Genomic DNA, 19,332 nt, shown 5'->3' on the forward strand with positions numbered 1-19,332 from the left:
CATAAAGCTTAAGAAGAAACAATAGATCTCTTTGTCCTCATCCACAAGCTGTGAAAGCCACGTGAAGAAGTTGTTTGTCTAAATTTGAGAGTAAAACACAGTGGTCGATGTGCTTCAACGATGAAGCCAAATTGAACGGCACCTTCGAGACCGCATCACATGTGTAAGAGTTTAAATGTGGGTGGTGAGGACAATTTCAATTTAAATTTTAGAAAATCGAAGATTCGGTTCGGTTCGTGGGTTGACATTGTTTTTATCACGTCAATCTAACTAACTCGAACATACATTTACAACTCAACCTACCCTAAATCATCTTTAGAAGCCTAGCTTGCGAGGCTCCCTCCCGCAATAGGATGTCAAATCCCGTCTCTATGTTTCCGCTCTTCATTTCGAGGTAAAGGGCGAGTCCCATGCATAACTTTGTGGATCTTAGCTTCAAGCACTAATCGTTACAGGTGTCTGTAGTAGGCTAACCGCCCTACCTAAACCAATTACCATATCGGTCTCTAGGCCCCATTACTGGAAAGGCTAAGCTTCAAGACAGAACGTGGAGCTTCCGTCTCATATGGGTCCTCTAGGAATGGAGGTAAGTCCAGAGATTTAGACTAGGTTGGATTGTGGACTCTATTTAAATTACCCAAGTCACTAATCTAACCTGCCGAAAATAATGATAATAAAAAGAAAATTCCTAAGGTATTAAACAATATTCTTAAAAAAGTAAATATATGATAAAGAAATTGCGAGCAACTACCACTTTTTTACAATATAAAATGGTTATTAAAGAGTTTTTTTTGGAGTAAAGTTACAACGTGGTAATTTAGTTACTTTTATGTTCCTTTCTTTTAGTGGAAAATCATTTTCAACTTTATTTATATTAATTAGTAAATAATTTAAAAGGTGGAAATGGGTTGAAACTGCCTTTTTATTTTATTTTATTTTATTTTAAAGTGCTAGTGCTCCAATAATATATATATATATATCTATATATATTTGGAAGGACACAAATAATGTATTATTTGCTCAACCTTAGTCACTAATCACGTTTTTTAATAGTTATTATTTATATTTATTAATTTTCGCAACAAAGTTATTGATAAAATTATAATATATTTTTTATTTTAATGTTTTCCATTAGTTAACGTTAAATTGTCATAATCCAGCGCGTTAAATAAGATATCAATTATTATTTTAAAAGTCGATAATTTTATTATTTTAAAATTTGATAATTAAAGTTAAAAGGCTAAATTTATAAAAATACACTGAAAATTTACACTTTGTCCGAAAAAAAATACTCCTAAATTATAAACAAAGGAAAAAAATCAACAACCCTTAAACTTAAAAAACAAAATTAAAAATATTTTCACGGTTAGTTTTAGATGAAAATCATTAATAGTTTCTAAACATAATACTAGCGGTAAAGATAATTTTGAATCTTTTTTTCAAATAGAAGGGTTAATTAATTTTTAACTAACATTAAAGTTATTTTTGAAACAAAATATTAATAGCATTAAAGTTTTTATTTATTTATTTTTAATTTAAGGATAGGGAAGCTTTTCAAGATTTATAAATATTATTTTAGACAAATTACATAATTTNTCTAGAATACATGAAAACAGATTTTAAAAACAGAATTAATTAACCATAGGGCAATAAAAATATGGAAATAAAATTAAATTGGTAAAAAAAAAATGTGAGAGAATAAATAATTGNTTATAAGATGTGAGCTAGCATATAATAAAGAGAATAAATAATTGAAAAATATAAGTAATAAGATAATTTTATTTAATGAAACTGATACATAGTTGTCTTGTAATAATAGTTGAATCTACCTATTCTAATAATATATGAATATAAATTTGAGATATATATATATATTTTTCATGTATACAATTCAATATTAAATAAAATTTCGACTCTCTATTTGGCCGTTTACCCGAATAATTTATCATGGAATTGATCTAAAGTTGTAAAAAAAAAAAAATAATAATAATAAATAAATAAATGGAAGGACTAATCCATTTGACAAGATTGCCCTCTTAGTCGAACGCTCGTCTGAATAAGCCCAATGGGCCGGCCCAACTATTTCTATTTGTTATTTATTTATTTGCTGATTTGTTAATATACAACGGGTCTATTTTACCACTGAGACCTACCTTGAACACGGAGGAGATTCCCGATTTAGACAGAGAATGGAGAGTGAGTGTGAAACATGTTTTACCCTGATAAATAGGGTCGGGGACGAGATTATATTCTTCGTCCCCACCCAATTCTCTACCTCGCTTCGTTTAATATATAAACAGAGATAAATCAATTAATTTTGAGATTTTAAAAATAATATTTAAATTAAAATTATGTTGTAAATTTTTTTAATATTAAAACTATGTTGTAATATTAAAGATTATGTTAATAAATGTATAAAGTTTGTTTATAAAATATGTTAATAAATATATTGTTGTAACTTGAAACATGGTCACCACTTAAGTGAGAACATCTTGATTATGGTAAGCTAAGATGTAGAGTAAAATTACCCTCCTCGATAATAGTCCGGTTAACTTTATTTCTATGTATATTATTATTATTATTATTATTTTATTGTTTCACATTCTAAGCTGGTTAAATTTCACCATAGTGTCTCCTCTTTCTCTCCGCGCAGGATCTTAGAGTCTTAGTGGGAGTTCCAAGAAGCACTGGAGATAGTGCTTCAATGGCGTTGACGCTGAATACAGCTCCATTTGTGAGATCATCGAGCATCCAAGCCAATCGAGTTCGAAATCAGTATGCTCTATCGCCGGTTTCTGTTTCGTTTTCTAGTGAGTTCACTCTGTAATGCATCAACAGTTTCTGAAAACAACATAAATGAATATACATTGATATCCAAGAGCTTTGAAATCGAAGAATGAAACTCTGTGTTACGTGCATGACTGTTCTGAGTTTCTTGTTATTCTTCACGGACTTCTCTGGCTTCAATGCCGATTTTGAGATATCATGTGCTAATTCTTTTTATATTAGTAACGACGGATTGTTCATTTTTCCAGGAAGGAGACTATCGGTTATTGCCGCTGAAACTGACAAGAATGAAGGTCTTTCATGCGTTTTTTTTTTTTTTTTTTTCGTTTTGCTTCCTTTTTAATGTGGACCAGGGGAATACTCTGAATCTTGCAGTGTAGATTTCTCAAAACTTTAGAAACGATTAAATTTGAGCTGCTTTATTTATTTTTTTTCTTTTCATGATTTTCTGCTTATTTATATTTTGCTTATTCGCTTTGATCAGTTAAATCTCAGGCACCAGATAAAGCGCCGGCGAGTGGTGGTTCGAGCTTCAATCAGCTTCTTGGAATTAAAGGTGCTGCGCTAGAAACTGTGAGTTACCATGTCCTAAGCTTGTTTTTTAGGAAGATTTTAATGTACATATCACAGTAAGTCGTTAATAAGTTCTTCATGTCATTTATGCAGAATAAATGGAAGATTCGTCTTCAATTGACAAAGCCTGTTACATGGCCGCCCTTGGTTTGGGGAGTAGTGTGTGGAGCTGCTGCTTCTGGTAATCAAATTCTACATAATAAGACATTAAAATTGAATTTGAAAAGTTTTTGATGAATCACTAACACATATTACCGTCAACTTATGTCTTAGTCGTCTGATGATGAGAGTGAGTTCTTCTCTGATAAGAACTTTAAGATCTACTCTCATGTTGTGTATTATATGGTCTAATGCATCAATGGTGGTCAAAGGAGTGATTACACGTAGAGATAAATTAGGGATAGGACTAACTGACCTTTTTTCTGCTTCATTGATTAGTTACCTCACTGAATCATTGAATATGCCTTCAATGATACATGCTTTTTTTCACAGGTAACTTCCATTGGAATTTCGAGGATGTGGCTAAATCAATTACTTGCATGCTTATGTCTGGTCCATTTCTCACTGGCTACACGCAGGTAAACTCTTTTTAATGTAAAGCTTTCCTATGACTTATGAAAGTATTATTCATGCACAAATAAAATAGAACTGGTACTTTGGTTTTTTTAGACGATCAATGATTGGTATGATCGAGAAATTGATGCAATTAATGAACCTTATCGTCCAATCCCATCTGGGGCAATATCTGAGAATGAGGTATGAGCTAAACCACTTGATATTCATTAGCAAAGGCATATTATCCTTCCTTAATGGTTTCTTCCTTCCATAAATTTTATCAGGTTATGGCACAAATATGGGTGTTGCTTCTGGGAGGACTTGGCTTGGCTGGTTTGTTAGATGTGTGGGTAGGTTCATTGAATTGATAGAACATACTCATCTTTCATATGTATTGTTTTTCCTGAATTTCGTTCTTATCCTTCTTAGGCAGGGCATGACTTTCCTATAGTCTTCTACCTTGCTCTGGGTGGCTCTTTGTTATCATACATATACTCTGCTCCACCTCTAAAGGTAAGTCAAAGGTTTTTGTTTCTAAAATTGGATCTTCTGAATGATAAGAGCATTTATTTTGTGGTTGCAGCTTAAACAAAATGGATGGATTGGAAATTGTGCTCTTGGAGCTAGTTATATCAGTTTACCATGGTGCGAAATCCTGTGATCTTTAGTAATTGGTAAATTGATATACATTGGTAGTGAATAAAAATGTCACCGAAATTACTGCAATTGACAGGTCGACAAAGTCAATTGCGTTTCATATGAAAATTTGAAAGCTTTCTTCGTATCTCTGGTCAGTGATTAATATTCACACTCATTTGAATGGCCTTGGACTTTTGAGCATATTGTTATCCTATGGGCAAAAGCTGATCAAAGGAGAACATCCTTTCTCTATTGACCATGAAATCTAATGTTATGATTACACTTTATCCACACAAATTTAGATAATGAATACTTTATAAACTTCTAATGCACTTCGAGTGGAACCACGTGTGTCGAACTTGAATCCTATACATGGAACGTCCAATCGATGGCTAGTTTGCAGTTATCTTCAATTTATTGTTTATATAAAGTTAATTGGATTGTTCCAGGCTCTACAATAATCATATGTATTACAAAATTTTCTCTGTTCTTTATAATATGATAAGTTTTCCCTTTCCAGTAACAGCTAATTTTTAATCTCAGGTGGGCAGGTCAAGCTTTATTTGGAACACTCGCTCCTGATATTGTGGTTCTTACACTCTTGTACAGCATAGCTGGAGTACGCTCAATTTATTTTTTGAGTTCCTACTTTCACAAAATCCAATACTAATGCGACTGCCTTCTGATTTGCCTTAACCAGTTTGGAATAGGCATTGTAAATGATTTCAAAAGTGTTGAGGGGGATAGAGCTTTAGGACTTCAGGTATTTCATTCTAAAACAGTCTTTGATTTGTAAAACTAATTTTGGTCTTATTAGATTCTTTTTGTTTTGTTATTCTATTGTCAGCTTTTATTGTTTACTGCTCTTACAGTCACTTCCAGTAGCTTTTGGTGCTGAAACTGCTAAATGGATTTGCGTTGGCGCTATTGACATAACTCAATTATCTGTTGCTGGTAATTCTTTTAGCACTGTTTTATTCAAGGGGTCTTCACTTTAAATCCATGCGCAAAATTAAGGTCACCAGACCATTGAAAAATAAGAACATAAGTTGATCATTTCTTGGCTTCTGCCTGTCTGGTAATTTACATTTTGTAGGGTCTTCACCATGTTTGAGTTTCATCTTTTCGTACATGCACCCTTCTATTGAATTTTGTAATAGTTGTGCTCTTCTATAATATCGAACCACCTCCAATGTGCCTACATCTATTAAGCTTTGTTAGCCACCGAAGGAATTGAGCAATGTTGAAAGTACTGCAGATGATATCTCTGATTCTCAACGTAACAATTAACTGAGATAAGGATAAGAATCCCAAAAGTTTGTTTGCAACAAGCGAATATTTAATATTCTGCATTCTGATTGTTGGAAAGATAGATTGCTCGATCTCTCTTTGCCTTCTCTACCAAAATAATATTCCTGAATGCCAAGGTCTGAAAGATGGTGTTCTATGAACTGCATTCTTGAAGGAAACTGTTAGGAAACATGAATCTCTACGATGGTATGATATTGTCCACTTTGAGCATAAGCTATCGCGGCTTTGTTTTTTGTTTTCTCCAAAAGGTCTCATGCCAATTGAGATGTATTCTTTACTTAAAAATCCATGATCATTCTCTAAATTAGCCAACGTGGGACTTCCCACTTTCCTCCACAAAAACCATATATGGGTCTCTCATACTAAAGGCTTAAAAGCTATCATCCTGCCATGTGTATAAAATGAAAATTGCTATTTATTTGCGATGTAGATCCAGAAATCATAAGGACTAGAATCGGGACTTTGATCTGCAAGCTAATTACACTGTTCCCTCTACCATATTTGACATGAACGTGACCGCAAATACTATTACTTATTGCAGGTTATCTGTTGGGAGCTGGCAAGCCGTATTATGCATTAGCCCTCCTTGCTCTAATTGCTCCCCAAGTTTTTTTCCAGGTATATACTTTTAAAGAAACGTCATATGGTGTCAGTTTTCTCTTAAGTAGGCAGCCGCTGCTGAACAACTGTCTAGTAATGTAAGGGGGTATTATTTGGTATTCAAGTATTGGGATGTAAATTGTGATCCCATCTCTTTCTATTTTCTTTAATTATAATTGAATAGTTGTGTTTGATTCGACAATCAGCCTTCTAGCTGAACTTTCCTTTTAGTTGCAACGAACATTAATACTCGACTAATGCATTCTATTATGGTTTTTGCAGTTCAAATACTTTCTCAAGGACCCCGTCAAGTACGATGTCAAATATCAGGTACTCAAATTCTTCTTTAAAGTGTAGAATTGCGTTCATAGAAACTGCTATATAGAGCCGTTTCTCTCTGTGCTATTTGTCAAAGCATTATCGTTCTGCCCTATCCAACAACTTTAAGTGGTCCGAACCCCATGACGTCCATAATCGTGTACCTACCTGCCACTACCACGCCAGATTTGTCAGCTTCTTTATACTTCTTTATATTTCTTTTTACAGATTTTGTTGGGTTGAGTTGAGATTTTTATATCNAAAAAAAAAAAAAAAAAAAAAAAAAAAAAAAAAAAAAAAAAAAAAAAAAAAAAAAAAAAAAAAAAAAAAAAAAAAAAAAATCAATTAAATAGTTTATTCAAATNACCATTTCTAAAACACTTTTTCCAAACATGGCCAAGGCTCACTTAAACGTCCAGAATAACTGATCAAAAAAATAATTATGTTATTAAGTATATATATATATATTTTAAATGAATAATTATTAATAAATTTGAATGGGTTTATTTTAGTATAATTCATAAACTACCCAACCAACCCACCCAACCCATGATTGAATTGANTTTTTTTTTTTTTTTTTTTTTTTTTTTTTTTTTTTTTTTTTTTAACTTTTTTTTCAATTTACGTTTGCATTAACATTTCAGGCCAGTGCCCAGCCATTTCTTGTGCTGGGGCTGTTGATCACTGCTCTTGCAACCAGCCATTGAACTCTAGCATGCGGAAAATCAAACGTACGTACACGTACAGACATGCGTGACAAACGCAATGCCAGCAAGAGCAGACAGCAAAGTCTGCAGACTACCCCAGCAGCAGCCAGACCAAGTCAGGTTACATTCGCCTGGTTTGGTAAACCAGTTTTGGATCTCTATCAGCATATTTCAAAGCTTTGATTTAGGATTGTGTCACAATAAGGTCTTATTTAACGATTAAAGTAGGAACAAAATTTCCTCAGTTCTTCAAAGCCTTCAACAGATTTAGTTTGTGCATTACACGTGAATTTTCTCGGTTTCTAATGAGATACGTCTCCTTACTTCAGGTTGCAATTGAATCAGAATATGCATACATACTGGAATTCTGTTCTCTTGCTTCCGGCTGGCTCATATATTTTTCAGGTCGGCCAACCAACTATGCTGGCTTAAATTTCTTCTCGTTTAGATTCTAGTATTCTATTTGATGCATTTTACTTGCAACTGTCTCAAAATTATCAACATCGTTATAATTAAGATACTTAGTTCTTGAGAACACTTAGGATTGAAAAACACTTATATATTTAGTTCTGTTTAGCCATATGTAGGATTTTAGGTGGTGTTCTCTGATAGAGAGGACATTAATTTCTCACTTCAAGCAGAAACATCCATATACACACCCGACACTGTAGGGTAAGGCATCCAAGGACATGATTTATTCAAGATGCTCCAAAAGAAAGCACACACTTAAAAGAAAGCCAACGACATTATGAAAGCTTTTACTTAGCCCTGAACTTGGACTCGTCAATTTCAACCCCTTCCTCAGCCGCACGCTCTCCTCCTGGCATACCCGAGTTGCTCAACCCTCCTTTACGGCCCATCTCTTGGTACCCTTCGTGTCCCAACTGCTCCTTCCTCGTCTGACCCCCACGGCTCCGCCCTGCATTTCACCATCGAACAAAACCTCTCTAGTCAGTTCAGTACTTGCAAGGCAGTATAAAGAGTTTCCATAGTTAGTTGCTTGAGGTGAGGATTTTAGTAGGTTCAGCTTAGAATTGGTTAGACAAAACTACATATTTTGAGCGTACCCCAAGTTTCTGGCTTCCTAAGTGCTCTTTTCAAAGGATTAAAAGGTGTTTTTAGAGAATTAGAAGTATAAAAGTCGACAAGTCGGTACACCTTCTGCAAGGTGCTCCTGAGCTTCCAGACTCTTCCCCCCAGTTCCACCGGGGACGACAGTCTCCCCTTGCCTAGCCCTGGCGTCGAGTTCACATCTTTCCTGCTCCGACGACATCTCTCTCTCTCTTACTGTGTCAAATACTTAGCTTTAACGTTACAAGATTGTTGTATGCTATCTCTTTTTGCCACTCAGGTTTATATAGAATTTGAGCTTTGTAAGTCCCAAAAAAAAGGGCAAAATGGACACTTCGCAGTGTCTACGTGGCAGATAGTGGACCATAGAGCATTGGGTGACTGACACGTAGGTGATTACTCAGTCTAAAATTGTCTTCTAGTGTCAAAAGAATGACACGTGTTGAGGAGAAATTAATCTGGTAGCGGTTCCAACATCCTAGCATGCCGACTCATCTATCAACATTTGTTTTCAGATATGTCCTCAACTTTCTTCTCATGCATGGTTATCACTGGAATACACCCGGGGCTAGAGCATGTCGTGGAAGAAGCACACTGGCCGTGCTTCGACTGTGTCTCCGGGACACAGTTGAATGTAGATATCATGAACGCGAGGTGCAAGATTCCCGGCCGAGAAACCCGGGCAACCACTCTCCTATGTACTGATCGCTAGCGCATCTAGGGCCTCGGTGCCTAGTGGAGCTGGAGAGGCCTAGCCTGATCTGAGAAGTGCTAATTCGGTTCGTTTCGACTTCATTCAAGAACACCGCACCTGGAATCAATAAGAAAACAAGTGCTAAGTTTTAGATCAGTGAATAAACCGAAACGAAAGAAGAGACCTTTCTCGCTCGGTGCCTAAAGTGCACTATGCTCCCCTTCAACAAATGAGAGTTTTCGGTGGAACAGGTGAATACGCGAGCAGGTTAGATGCGTGGGACAAAGGGCTCGTAGTACATGCTAGCGCAGCTATGCAGTGGAAGGGAAGGAACCAAATCGACTCCCTTTTTTCTTTGATAAAAAAACAGTACAAAGAGATTAGACTCTCGAATGAGACTAAGCAGCTACCGACCATTCCGACGCGACCCCTAATCTACCTTGATTAAGACGGAACAAACCAAACCTATAAAAAAAAATGGGAGTAATAATTATTATTGTTCTTAAATACCACAATTTCTGAGAATTTTTTTTTATTTCTCGGATGTTGTTTTCCCTTTTCTTTATATATATATATATATATATATATATATATATATATATATATATATATATATATATATATATATTTTACAAAATTCCTCTTTAATAAATTCTTTAATTGATCATTTCTATTTTCTAAAATGATTTCTATTAAAAATATAATAGATTTTAATAAATTAAATCATATTAGATAAGTACAAATATAATATAAACAATATTTAACCAACATAATTTTTAAAAATTTAATTTTCAATATAAAAAAATTAAAAAAATTATATAAAATATATATATTTATAAAAATTAATATTGTATGGCTATCTAGAACTATATAGGGACCGTACCTATTTTCTAATATTCAATCATTTTTATTTTTATATATTAACCTTTTTTTTTTCTTTTTTAAATCTATATTTTTATTTACAAAAGCGTTGCCTCTGTCTAAAATTAAAATGAGGTGGCACTGGTCAAACTTCCAAATAAATGCTATTTTTATTAGATAACTCCATTGAAATTTGTCGTATAAAAAATTGATGTGATTATTTTAGTATTTTATCAAAATATTTTAGACATATAATGACAAAGGTTCCGGTGCGAGAAATTTCAAAATGTCATGACATTTGAAATCAGAACTGTTCGATTCTTAAAACTGAAGTTTCACTTTAATCATTAATTTTTATTTATTTTATTCATTTTAATCATTAATTTTTATTTATTTTATTCTTAATTGAATTATGAACATGTTTCATTTTAATCATTAATTTTTATTTATTTTATTCTTAATTGAATTATGAACATCTATCATGTTTATGTAAATATTATTAGAAACTAATTTAATTTTATTTATTTTTTATTTATTTTATTCTTAATTGAAATATGAAGATCTTATCATGTTTATGTAAATATTATTATGAACTAATTTAATTTTATTTATTTTATTCTTAATTGAAATATGAAGATCTTATTATGTTTAGGTAAATATTATTATGAACTAATTTAATTTTTTATTTATTTTATTCTTAATTGAATTATGAACCTATGAACCTCTTATCATGTTGATGTAAATATCATAATGTAAATATTGTTCTTATCATGTTCATATAAACTAATAAAGGGCGAATAAGGAGATATTAAGATATTATTTATGTTCATGTAAATATTATTTATGAACTAATAAAGGGCGAATAAGGAGATAAATCGACCGTACAAGGCGAATAAAGAGATATTATTTATGTTCATGTAAATATTATTTATGAACTAATAAAGGGCGAATAAGGAGATAAATCGACCGAAAAGGTTTTGAAGAAATTCTAAAAAGGTTTTGAAGAAATTCTATCCTCATCTAACTCTAAAACCTTGTTGAAGAAATTCTAAGAAGGTTTTGAAGAAATTCTATCCCCATATAACTCTAAAACCTAAAACCTCGGATCCTTCTCTTTCACTTTTCCTTCTTGAATTTTTCGTTTTGAAAGAACCAAACTATCACGTTTTCCTTCTTGAATTTTTGGTTTTGAAAGGAGAACCAAACTATCATGCAACTTGCTCCGATTTCACCTAACGAATGAGGGAATTCCAATTTCACATATGGGGGAATTCCAATTTCACTATCACGCAACTTGCTCCGATTTCACCTAACGAATGAGGGAATTCCAATTTCACATGTCGGGGAATTCCAATTTCACATGTCGGGGAATTCCAATTGTCGGGGAATTCCAATTTCACATGTCGGGGAATTCCAATTTCACATGTCGGGGAGGAGTTCTGATTTCCTGTGGATTAACTAGAGATTAACCCATTGGCATGGGTCGAGAGATTTCGCGTCTTTTTACAACTTCTATACCCAACTCGTGTTGGGCGTTAGATTGTGCCCCAACATGGACACGAAAGAGTCCAACGTTTGAGAAGAGAACCTGAACCTAGATGAATTGATGAATGAATGTTCAAGATATCTACATTAGATTTTAGACTTAATTAAAATTCGATTCCTAACAGATATCTCGAAACAAGTCGAAATGGTAGATAATGGCGTGTATGACACGAACAAACGTAAATTATAACAAAATAAAACCAATATTCAAGCATGGCATAAGTTTATAACTTCAAGCCCCCCTACTTCTATTTCCATGTAGAAGAGAACACAAGGTACAGCAAAATTCGTCCCTTCCACAAACACCAAACCCCCCCGACAGCCGGCAGCCAAGACAACCGATAAGAGATGGCCCGGCCGACGTACACGTGTCGAGAAAACAAAAGGCAACCATAAAAGGAGAACAGTAAAGGAAATGAAAAACACCCGCCCACATACATATTATTGTACATACACCAAAGCCAGGGTGGTTCAGCGGTCCTTGGTCCTGAACTTGGACTCGTCGATCTCGATTCCTTCCTCCTCCACCCGCTCGGCGGCGGACTTATCCATGGTGCTCAGCCCACCCTTCTTGCCCATCTCTTGGTACCCTTCTTGCCCCATCTGCTCCCTTCTCGTCTCTCCTCCCCGGTGCCCCATCTCCTGATACCCTTCATGCCCCAGCTGCTCTTTCCTCGTCTGCCCGCCCCGGCTCCGACCTTCAACCAACCAAGTTTCACTTATCCGTTCATAACAAATAACTGACCATGCCCTTAACTTAATCATATCAATAATAAAATTCGACCGATCCGTAATTCGTAACAACATGGTATTAGAATCATACCCTTAACTGTTAATAAAATTCAACCATAAAAAACAGAGAGTTGCCATTCTTAACATGATAAAAGAGTCCTGCTCTTGCCTTAATCATATCCATAAAATTCAGCCGTAATTCGTAACATGATATCAGAGTCATGTTCAACTTAGTCATATCAATAAAATTCGATGCTGAAAAACCTTGGATGCTTAAAATAGACAATATTATACCATTGTAAAGCCTGATTTAACATGTCACCAGTGTCATACCCTTGACTTGGATTAAATGCTTAATCCTATAGACAATATCGAGAGCTTGATTTAAGCTGGCACCCGTGTCATGCCCTTAACTTAATCATATTAATAAAATTCTCAAATCAAAATATATGAACAAAATATGTACTTCGAAGACTCCAAAAAAGGAACCGAGTCTCGATTAAGCTTGTTTGAAGAGGGTGATTCCTAATAATTATTACCTTCAGCGAGGCGTTCTTGAGCTTCGAGGCTTTTCCCGCCGGTTCCGCCCGGAACAACGGTCTCTCCCTGCTTTGCTTTGGCCTCCAGCTCCGATCTTTCCTGCTGCGCCGCCATATTCCTTCTTTTCTTGCTTTCTGGTTTGTGCGTATATGTAAGGCCTTAAATTTTTTGAAGTTTGAAGAAGTGGTGGAAAGGGACGGTTCTGGGAGTTCATTTATAAGCCGGAAATTGGAAGAGCTCCGATGACGAAACGCCTTGTGAAATGGACACGTAATATGGCAAACGCGGCGAATTCCGGTGCGAATAAGCCATTTCTTCAAGACACGTCATTAAAACTGTCGTCTTTGTGCACTGTGTCGACACGTGGATCTCTACTCTTATGCCCAACCCTTCCTTAGTTTCTCTCCCATCCTCACTAGGCCACTGTTTGGTGTCTGTCTCTAATATAGCAGTCCAAGTCCACTGCTCGCATATATTGCCCTTCCCATTAACAATTTGGATCAAACTATTTGCAACTGTTACAAGGGTTGTATTACAGGCCGTATGTCCATGGGTGCAGGATTCTTCGAAAAAGCGCAAGTTGACTTGGAGACCTGGAACCTTGGCTTAGCAACGAATGAAGGGGAGCTCAAAGAGCTTTCTTCCCCAGTGGCTTATGTAGTGGTCGGACGGCAGAAAGCCTAGTGTTTAACACTCAATTTTATTCATATACTATAAACTCTTTAAGTTATTACTTAATATGATTTTATTATACTAATGACCTTGAATTTTTCATACGATTCGGATAATAAAATTAGTATTAAGATCAAATTATTAATTATGAAGTCTAATCAACATGAATTAGGAGCTCGAGTCGTTGCTTTTCTCTATGTTACTTTTGAAAAAGAAAACTCTTTTACCTTCAACCGCTCAAACTTTCTATATTCCTTTTATTTCTCATCGAACAAACTACATCTTGTATTCTTGGCTTGATATCATAGAATTTTCCTACTTTATAGCATGCCGACGTAATTTTTCTACTACATGTTTGTTTTCATGGTGTTTTTCCAAAATTAAATATGTTGTACCACAATTGGTGCATTAATCTTTTCAACCTTAACGTTTTTTGTCGGTTGGTTTCATTATTACAAGGCTGATCTAAACTTGGCTTGACTCCAAGACGTCGAATCCATGTTAAATTACCATTTAGCGAGTATGTTAGGACTTAATACATGTATCTTCACCGATCAACGTATTTCTAATGGCTGAAAGTAGATCATAAAGAGATTTCTCTTCAATCTATATTGAATAAAAAAAAAAATACCATTGATTATCTCGATGTGAAATTAATAAAAGAAAAAACTCATAACCGATTTAAAAAAATATCTCTAAATTTTTAAAAGTTAAAAAAAAAATCTAAAAATTATATTTACTGTCAGTTTTTAGATAGATAAACACTTTATTTTAAAAATATTTTTGAACAGTAAGTTTCATTAATATTTTTAATTTAAAAAAAATTTAAAAAATAAAGTATTATGTTTAAAAAAATGTTCAGATTAACCCCTAAACTTTATAATAAAAATTAATTTTTTTTTACTACACATGGTTATTTCTAAAAGTTTATTAGTAGGGTTGAAAAGGTGGTATTAAGGGTAATATAATTTATATATATTTTAAGTTTTAAATTTTTTAAAAAATATAAAAGATATTAATAATTTTTTTAAAAGATGAAGTATTTTTTAAAGTTAAGTATTTTTAAAATAAATATTAACCAATTTCATTTCAAATATATTTATTATTTTTTTAAAAAAAATTTAAAAGTATTTTTAGACTTAAAAAAAATTAAAATATTTTTAACCAATTAAATTTTTTTTTTGCAGTATATATATTATATATAAACACAAAATCTANAAAAAAAAAAAAAAAAAAAAAAAAAAAAAAAAAAAAAAAAAAAAAAAAAAAAAACTCATTAATTCAAGTGATGAACGAATTAGAAAATTCGACCTCCCAAGAAAAAAGAAAAAAGAAAAGAAAAAAAAAAAGGAACCCAAAACCCTAATCAGCACAGAGCTGTTCCTATATAAACAAAGGCAGGCGGAGATGGAGAGTGAACCCTAGTTTTCTTCTCTGCCTTATGCTTCCAGTTCGAGAGTTGCTACTTTCAATTTCCACTGTTTTTGTTGTTCTTAGCTGGTGAACTTGAGTTCTCCTTCGCTTCACGTTGCTGAAAGGTTTCTGAATCTCCAAAGTAATGCCGTCGGACGATGAAAGGGAGGAGGTGGAGTTGGATCTCTACTCTCCGGATGTTGTTACAAACTACAAAAATGTTGCCGAGATCATAAACGGTGAGTTATCTCTGTTTTTCTATTACAATCTTTTCCCTTTTCTTCATCATTAGCATGTCTGATTGATCTCGCGGCTTAATTACTCTTCGATGTTCTGATATGTCATTTATGATATTGTTGTTGGAAATGAAACAATGTTGCAGAGGCAATGCAGCTGGTGATATCCGAATGTAACCTAATGTTAAAATCGTTGACATTTGCGAAGAAGGCGATTTCTTTTCTCAGAGAGTAGGCTTTAAAATTAGATCTTCAAAATTTCTCCAGCTTGCGCTAATCGTTTTTTAGCAAGTTCTTTTTTTGTTTGAATGTGAAGGAAAACTAGCAACATGTATAAGAATGTTCAGATGAAGATAGAACGGGCGTTGCCTTTCCAATTTGCATCTCTGAAACAAAACTGGCGGCCACTTTTCACCCCTAGTTAGCGATGAAACAGTGATGGAAGAAGGAAATATACTCAAGATATAAGCAACTATAATGCACTGGTTATCAGGCAGCTTTGCCGAGGTGATATAGAACTTGGGGTTTGCCTCTTTTCCCTGTTGCTTATATTGTGTATGTCAAATTTGAGATAAAATATAAATTGTCACGAAAATCTATTGTGATCTTATGATAGTGGGTGAAGTCTCTATGGTTAAACAATCCATTTCCCCATAACTGGATTATGAAGGCAACTTTGCCGAGGTAATTTGTGACTTGTGGGTTACCTCTTTTCCCTGTTGCCTATATTGTGTATGGTTAATTTGGAATTTTGTAGGTTGACATCTTATGTATGATGCCTATGGTCTCAATTGTCCAAATTACATACGAAATATACTGCCATGATAATCTCTTGTGATGTCTTATGATAGTGGCTAGAGTTTATATTATTAACAAAAAGATATGCTTTCCCTCAACTAGATGAAGGCAACTTTGCCGAGGTAATTTGTCACTTGTGGGTTACCTCTTTTCCCTGTTGCCTACATTGTGTATGGTTAATTTGGGATTTTGTAGGTTGACATTCCATGGATGATGCCTATGGTCTCAATTGTCCAAAATACATACAAAACATATTGCCGTGATAATCTCTTGTGATGTCTTATAGTAGTGGCTAGAGTTTATATGCTTAACAAAAGTTTCCCTGTACTAGATGAAGGCAACTTTGCCGAGGTAATTTGTAACTTGTGGGTTACCTCTTTTCCCTGTTGCCTAGATTGTGTATGGTTAATTTGGGGTTTTATAGGTTGACATTTCATGGATGATGCCTATGGTCTCAATTTGTCCAAAATACATACAAAACATATTCCCATGATAATCTCTTGTGATGTCTTATAGTAGTGGCTAGAGTTTATATGATGAACAAAAGATATGTTTTCCCTGAACTAGATGAAAGGCAACTTTGCCGAGGTAATTTGTAACTTGTGGATTACCTCTTTTCCCTGTTGCCTAGATTGTGTATGGTTAATTTGGGGTTTTATAGGTTGACATTTCATGGATGATGCCTATGGTCTCAATTGTCCAAAATACATACAAAACATATTGCCGTGATAATCTCTTGTGATGTCTTATAGTAGTGGCTAGAGTTTATATGCTTAACAAAAGTTTCCCTGTACTAGATGAAGGCAACTTTGCCGAGGTAATTTGTAACTTGTGGGTTACCTCTTTTCCCTGTTGCCTAGATTGTGTATGGTTAATTTGGGGTTTTATAGGTTGACATTTCATGGATGATGCCTATGGTCTCAATTTGTCCAAAATACATACAAAACATATTCCCATGATAATCTCTTGTGATGTCTTATAGTAGTGGCTAGAGTTTATATGATGAACAAAAGATATGTTTTCCCTGAACTAGATGAAAGGCAACTTTGCCGAGGTAATTTGTAACTTGTGGATTACCTCTTTTCCCTGTTGCCTAGATTGTGTATGGTTAATTTGGGGTTTTATAGGTTGACATTTCATGGATGATGCCTATGGTCTCAATTGTCCAAAATACATACAAAACATATTCCCATGATAATCTCTTGTGATGTCTTATAGTAGTGGCTAGAGTTTATATGATGAACAAAAGATATGTTTTCCCTGAACTAGATGAAAGGCAACTTTGCCGAGGTAATTTGTAACTTGTGGATTACCTCTTTTCCCTGTTGCCTAGATTGTGTATGGTTAATTTGGGGTTTTATAGGTTGACATTTCATGGATGATGCCTATGGTATCAATTGTCCAAATTACATACAAAATATATTGCCATGATAATCTCTTGTGATGTCTTATAATAGCACCTGGAGTTTATATTATGAACAAATGATGTGCTTTCCCATAACCAAATAATGAAGGCAACTTTGCCGAGGTGATCTGTGACTTGTGGATTACCTCTTTTCCCTGTTGCCTATAGTGTGAATGGTAAAATTTGGTATATCATAGGCTGATTTCCATGGATGATGCCTATGTCCCAATTGTCCAAATTGTTGTAAGATATACATTCTGATGATATTCTCCTGTGATGTCTTATACTAATGTGTAGACTTTCTATTATTAATCAATAATCTGTTTCCCCATAACTTGGAATCACATTTAGTGATAATTTGAAGCCTTTAGACTCACAGTTATGCTGTTGGAGTTTTGGTTAGTGCTTAAAATATCGTTATGTTGTGTAAATAGTTTTTTAGTGCTCTTATTCCTTCAATTTTGTGGCAAATAGTGGTTGTCTCTTATGTTTTCTATCTCTGCTTGTTTGACCAAGAGCCCTACATGATGAATACTTTATGGAAGCTATGGAATGTATTCCAAATGAGGCTTTTGTCATAGTTACTCTGATAGGGCATGCTACTTTTTCAGGCAATCTATTGTTTTTTAACCATCTTTATTGACATCATAAGTTGCTATCATATCATGTGTAATGTTATTGGGCTTGGTTTATACGTAGTTGAATGTTTTGTGATTTATAAATGCCTTCTTTCTTGTGGAGTTTTCATTTTTTTTCATTGAATACGAGACGGGTTTCTATTGGCTAATTGAATCCTCTTTGGGACTAGTTGAATGTGTTAATCACGATCTGCTGCAAACCTATCCTGTCTATTATAAGCCTGGTAGCATTTTTTTCCTCCTTTGAAATTAATTTTAATTTTGTTTCAGGTGTAGTTTGTATGGTTCATTTGCTCCTCGTGCAATTGGTTACTTTGCAGGCGATCACATTGCCCACATTAAATATACAGTCTTACTAATGCCTAATGGATCTGATCGAATTACTTCTCATGCAATGCAACAACTTCAGCCCACAAAAAGCTGGTGATGATCCGGAAATTAAGACCTGGTTATCCCACAAAAACTGTTGATGATTCGGAAATTAAGACCTGGTTATCCCACAAAAACTGTTGATGATTCGGAAATTAAGACCTGGTTATCCCACAAAAACTGTGGACTCCATTGTTAGCATGCATGATTAGAAGATTATTGAACCAAGTTTTCTTAACAGGCTGGGCTAATGGATTCAACATCGCAGGAATGGAATGAATTACTCCTTTTGATCTGCTTCCTCCTTTCCATCCTTTCAATTATGGCACTGTTTTCTTCTTTTGATTGTATGTTTAACAGAACTTATCTTTAACTGTGTGGGGAAGCCTACTCAAAAGTCCAAAGAGACTGTACTTCTAGCGATTGGCTTGGATTGATACACTTGTTCAATGTAGAATTTTAGACACTAAATTACGTCTTCATGTATCATCTACATATTGTTATTGGCTTAGTATACAACTTAGATCAATAAACAAACATGTGCAAGGTCTTATTTATTTATTCTAAAAATAGTGGGTTCCATTCCATACATTTCTCCCCCTTAAATACTACTCTAGTTAAATAGATAGCTAGTAACCAAAAACTTTATAGAAATTACATTATAGCATATATGGTATTGTTTACTGGTACTTATCGAGGTTTGTTTCACTTATCTCGCTCGTAAGGTAAGGTAATATAGTAGGCAGTAAGGCATTGGTACGAAGTTGCACGCTTGAATCTCTTCTTCTATTCTCTTGACTTACACCTTACACTTCTATATTTGTTATTTATTTTTGGCGTATAAACCTCGGGATTATTTCTTTCATAT

General features: G+C 34.2%; 4 protein-coding genes across 16 annotated transcripts; 2 read left to right on the top strand and 2 right to left on the bottom strand.

The window, feature by feature from the left end:
• The first annotated feature begins 2,618 nt into the window (after positions 1-2,618).
• Positions 2,619-9,760, top strand: LOC111803248 (chlorophyll synthase, chloroplastic). Of its 4 annotated transcripts, XR_002816362.1 has the most exons (17): positions 2,619-2,810; positions 3,036-3,080; positions 3,272-3,360; positions 3,454-3,541; positions 3,853-3,938; positions 4,030-4,116; positions 4,200-4,265; positions 4,345-4,428; positions 4,499-4,560; positions 5,098-5,173; positions 5,255-5,317; positions 5,427-5,508; positions 6,407-6,483; positions 6,748-6,795; positions 7,428-7,610; positions 7,820-7,895; positions 9,077-9,760. XR_002816362.1 is itself a non-coding variant. In XM_023687571.1 (15 exons), exons 1-15 carry the CDS (start codon positions 2,705-2,707, stop codon positions 7,488-7,490), a joined length of 1,122 nt encoding a protein of 373 aa, XP_023543339.1. In that variant the 5' UTR covers positions 2,619-2,704; the 3' UTR covers positions 7,491-7,831. The 4 variants fall into 4 exon arrangements, 3 of the variants coding, with proteins under 3 accessions (XP_023543339.1, XP_023543340.1, XP_023543341.1); XM_023687571.1 differs by lacking the exon at positions 9,077-9,760 and having other exon boundaries at positions 7,428-7,831; XM_023687572.1 differs by lacking the exon at positions 9,077-9,760 and having other exon boundaries at positions 2,666-2,810; positions 3,283-3,360; positions 7,428-7,831.
• LOC111803249 (protein EMB-1) lies at positions 8,031-9,087 on the bottom strand. Its single transcript, XM_023687574.1, has 2 exons — positions 8,649-9,087; positions 8,031-8,409 (listed from the first exon to the last, which is right to left on the bottom strand). The coding sequence occupies exons 1-2, from the start codon at positions 8,761-8,763 to the stop codon at positions 8,249-8,251; spliced, it is 276 nt and encodes a 91-aa protein (XP_023543342.1). The 5' UTR covers positions 8,764-9,087; the 3' UTR covers positions 8,031-8,248.
• Positions 9,761-11,856: 2,096 nt separating the features above from the next.
• Positions 11,857-13,114, bottom strand: LOC111804227 (carrot ABA-induced in somatic embryos 3). The gene is made up of 2 exons (XM_023688958.1): positions 12,933-13,114; positions 11,857-12,359 (listed from the first exon to the last, which is right to left on the bottom strand). Exons 1-2 carry the CDS (start codon positions 13,045-13,047, stop codon positions 12,133-12,135), a joined length of 342 nt encoding a protein of 113 aa, XP_023544726.1. The 5' UTR covers positions 13,048-13,114; the 3' UTR covers positions 11,857-12,132.
• Positions 13,115-14,980: 1,866 nt separating this feature from the next.
• Positions 14,981-18,953, top strand: LOC111804203 (ERBB-3 BINDING PROTEIN 1-like). Of its 10 annotated transcripts, none has more exons than XR_002816484.1 (4): positions 14,981-15,257; positions 15,401-15,485; positions 15,571-15,761; positions 15,871-18,950. XR_002816484.1 is itself a non-coding variant. In XM_023688925.1 (3 exons), the coding sequence occupies exons 1-3, from the start codon at positions 15,732-15,734 to the stop codon at positions 18,520-18,522; spliced, it is 255 nt and encodes an 84-aa protein (XP_023544693.1). In that variant the 5' UTR covers positions 15,390-15,731; the 3' UTR covers positions 18,523-18,953. The 10 variants fall into 10 exon arrangements, 1 of the variants encoding a protein (XP_023544693.1); XR_002816480.1 differs by having other exon boundaries at positions 14,982-15,257; positions 15,401-15,778; positions 15,871-15,938; positions 18,366-18,953; XR_002816476.1 differs by having other exon boundaries at positions 14,982-15,257; positions 15,401-15,938; positions 18,366-18,953.
• The last annotated feature ends 379 nt before the right edge of the window (positions 18,954-19,332 follow it).

The sequence above is a fragment of the Cucurbita pepo genome, chromosome LG10 (assembly GCF_002806865.2).
Source record: "Cucurbita pepo subsp. pepo cultivar mu-cu-16 chromosome LG10, ASM280686v2, whole genome shotgun sequence".
NCBI classification, from domain to species: Eukaryota; Viridiplantae; Streptophyta; class Magnoliopsida; order Cucurbitales; family Cucurbitaceae; genus Cucurbita; species Cucurbita pepo.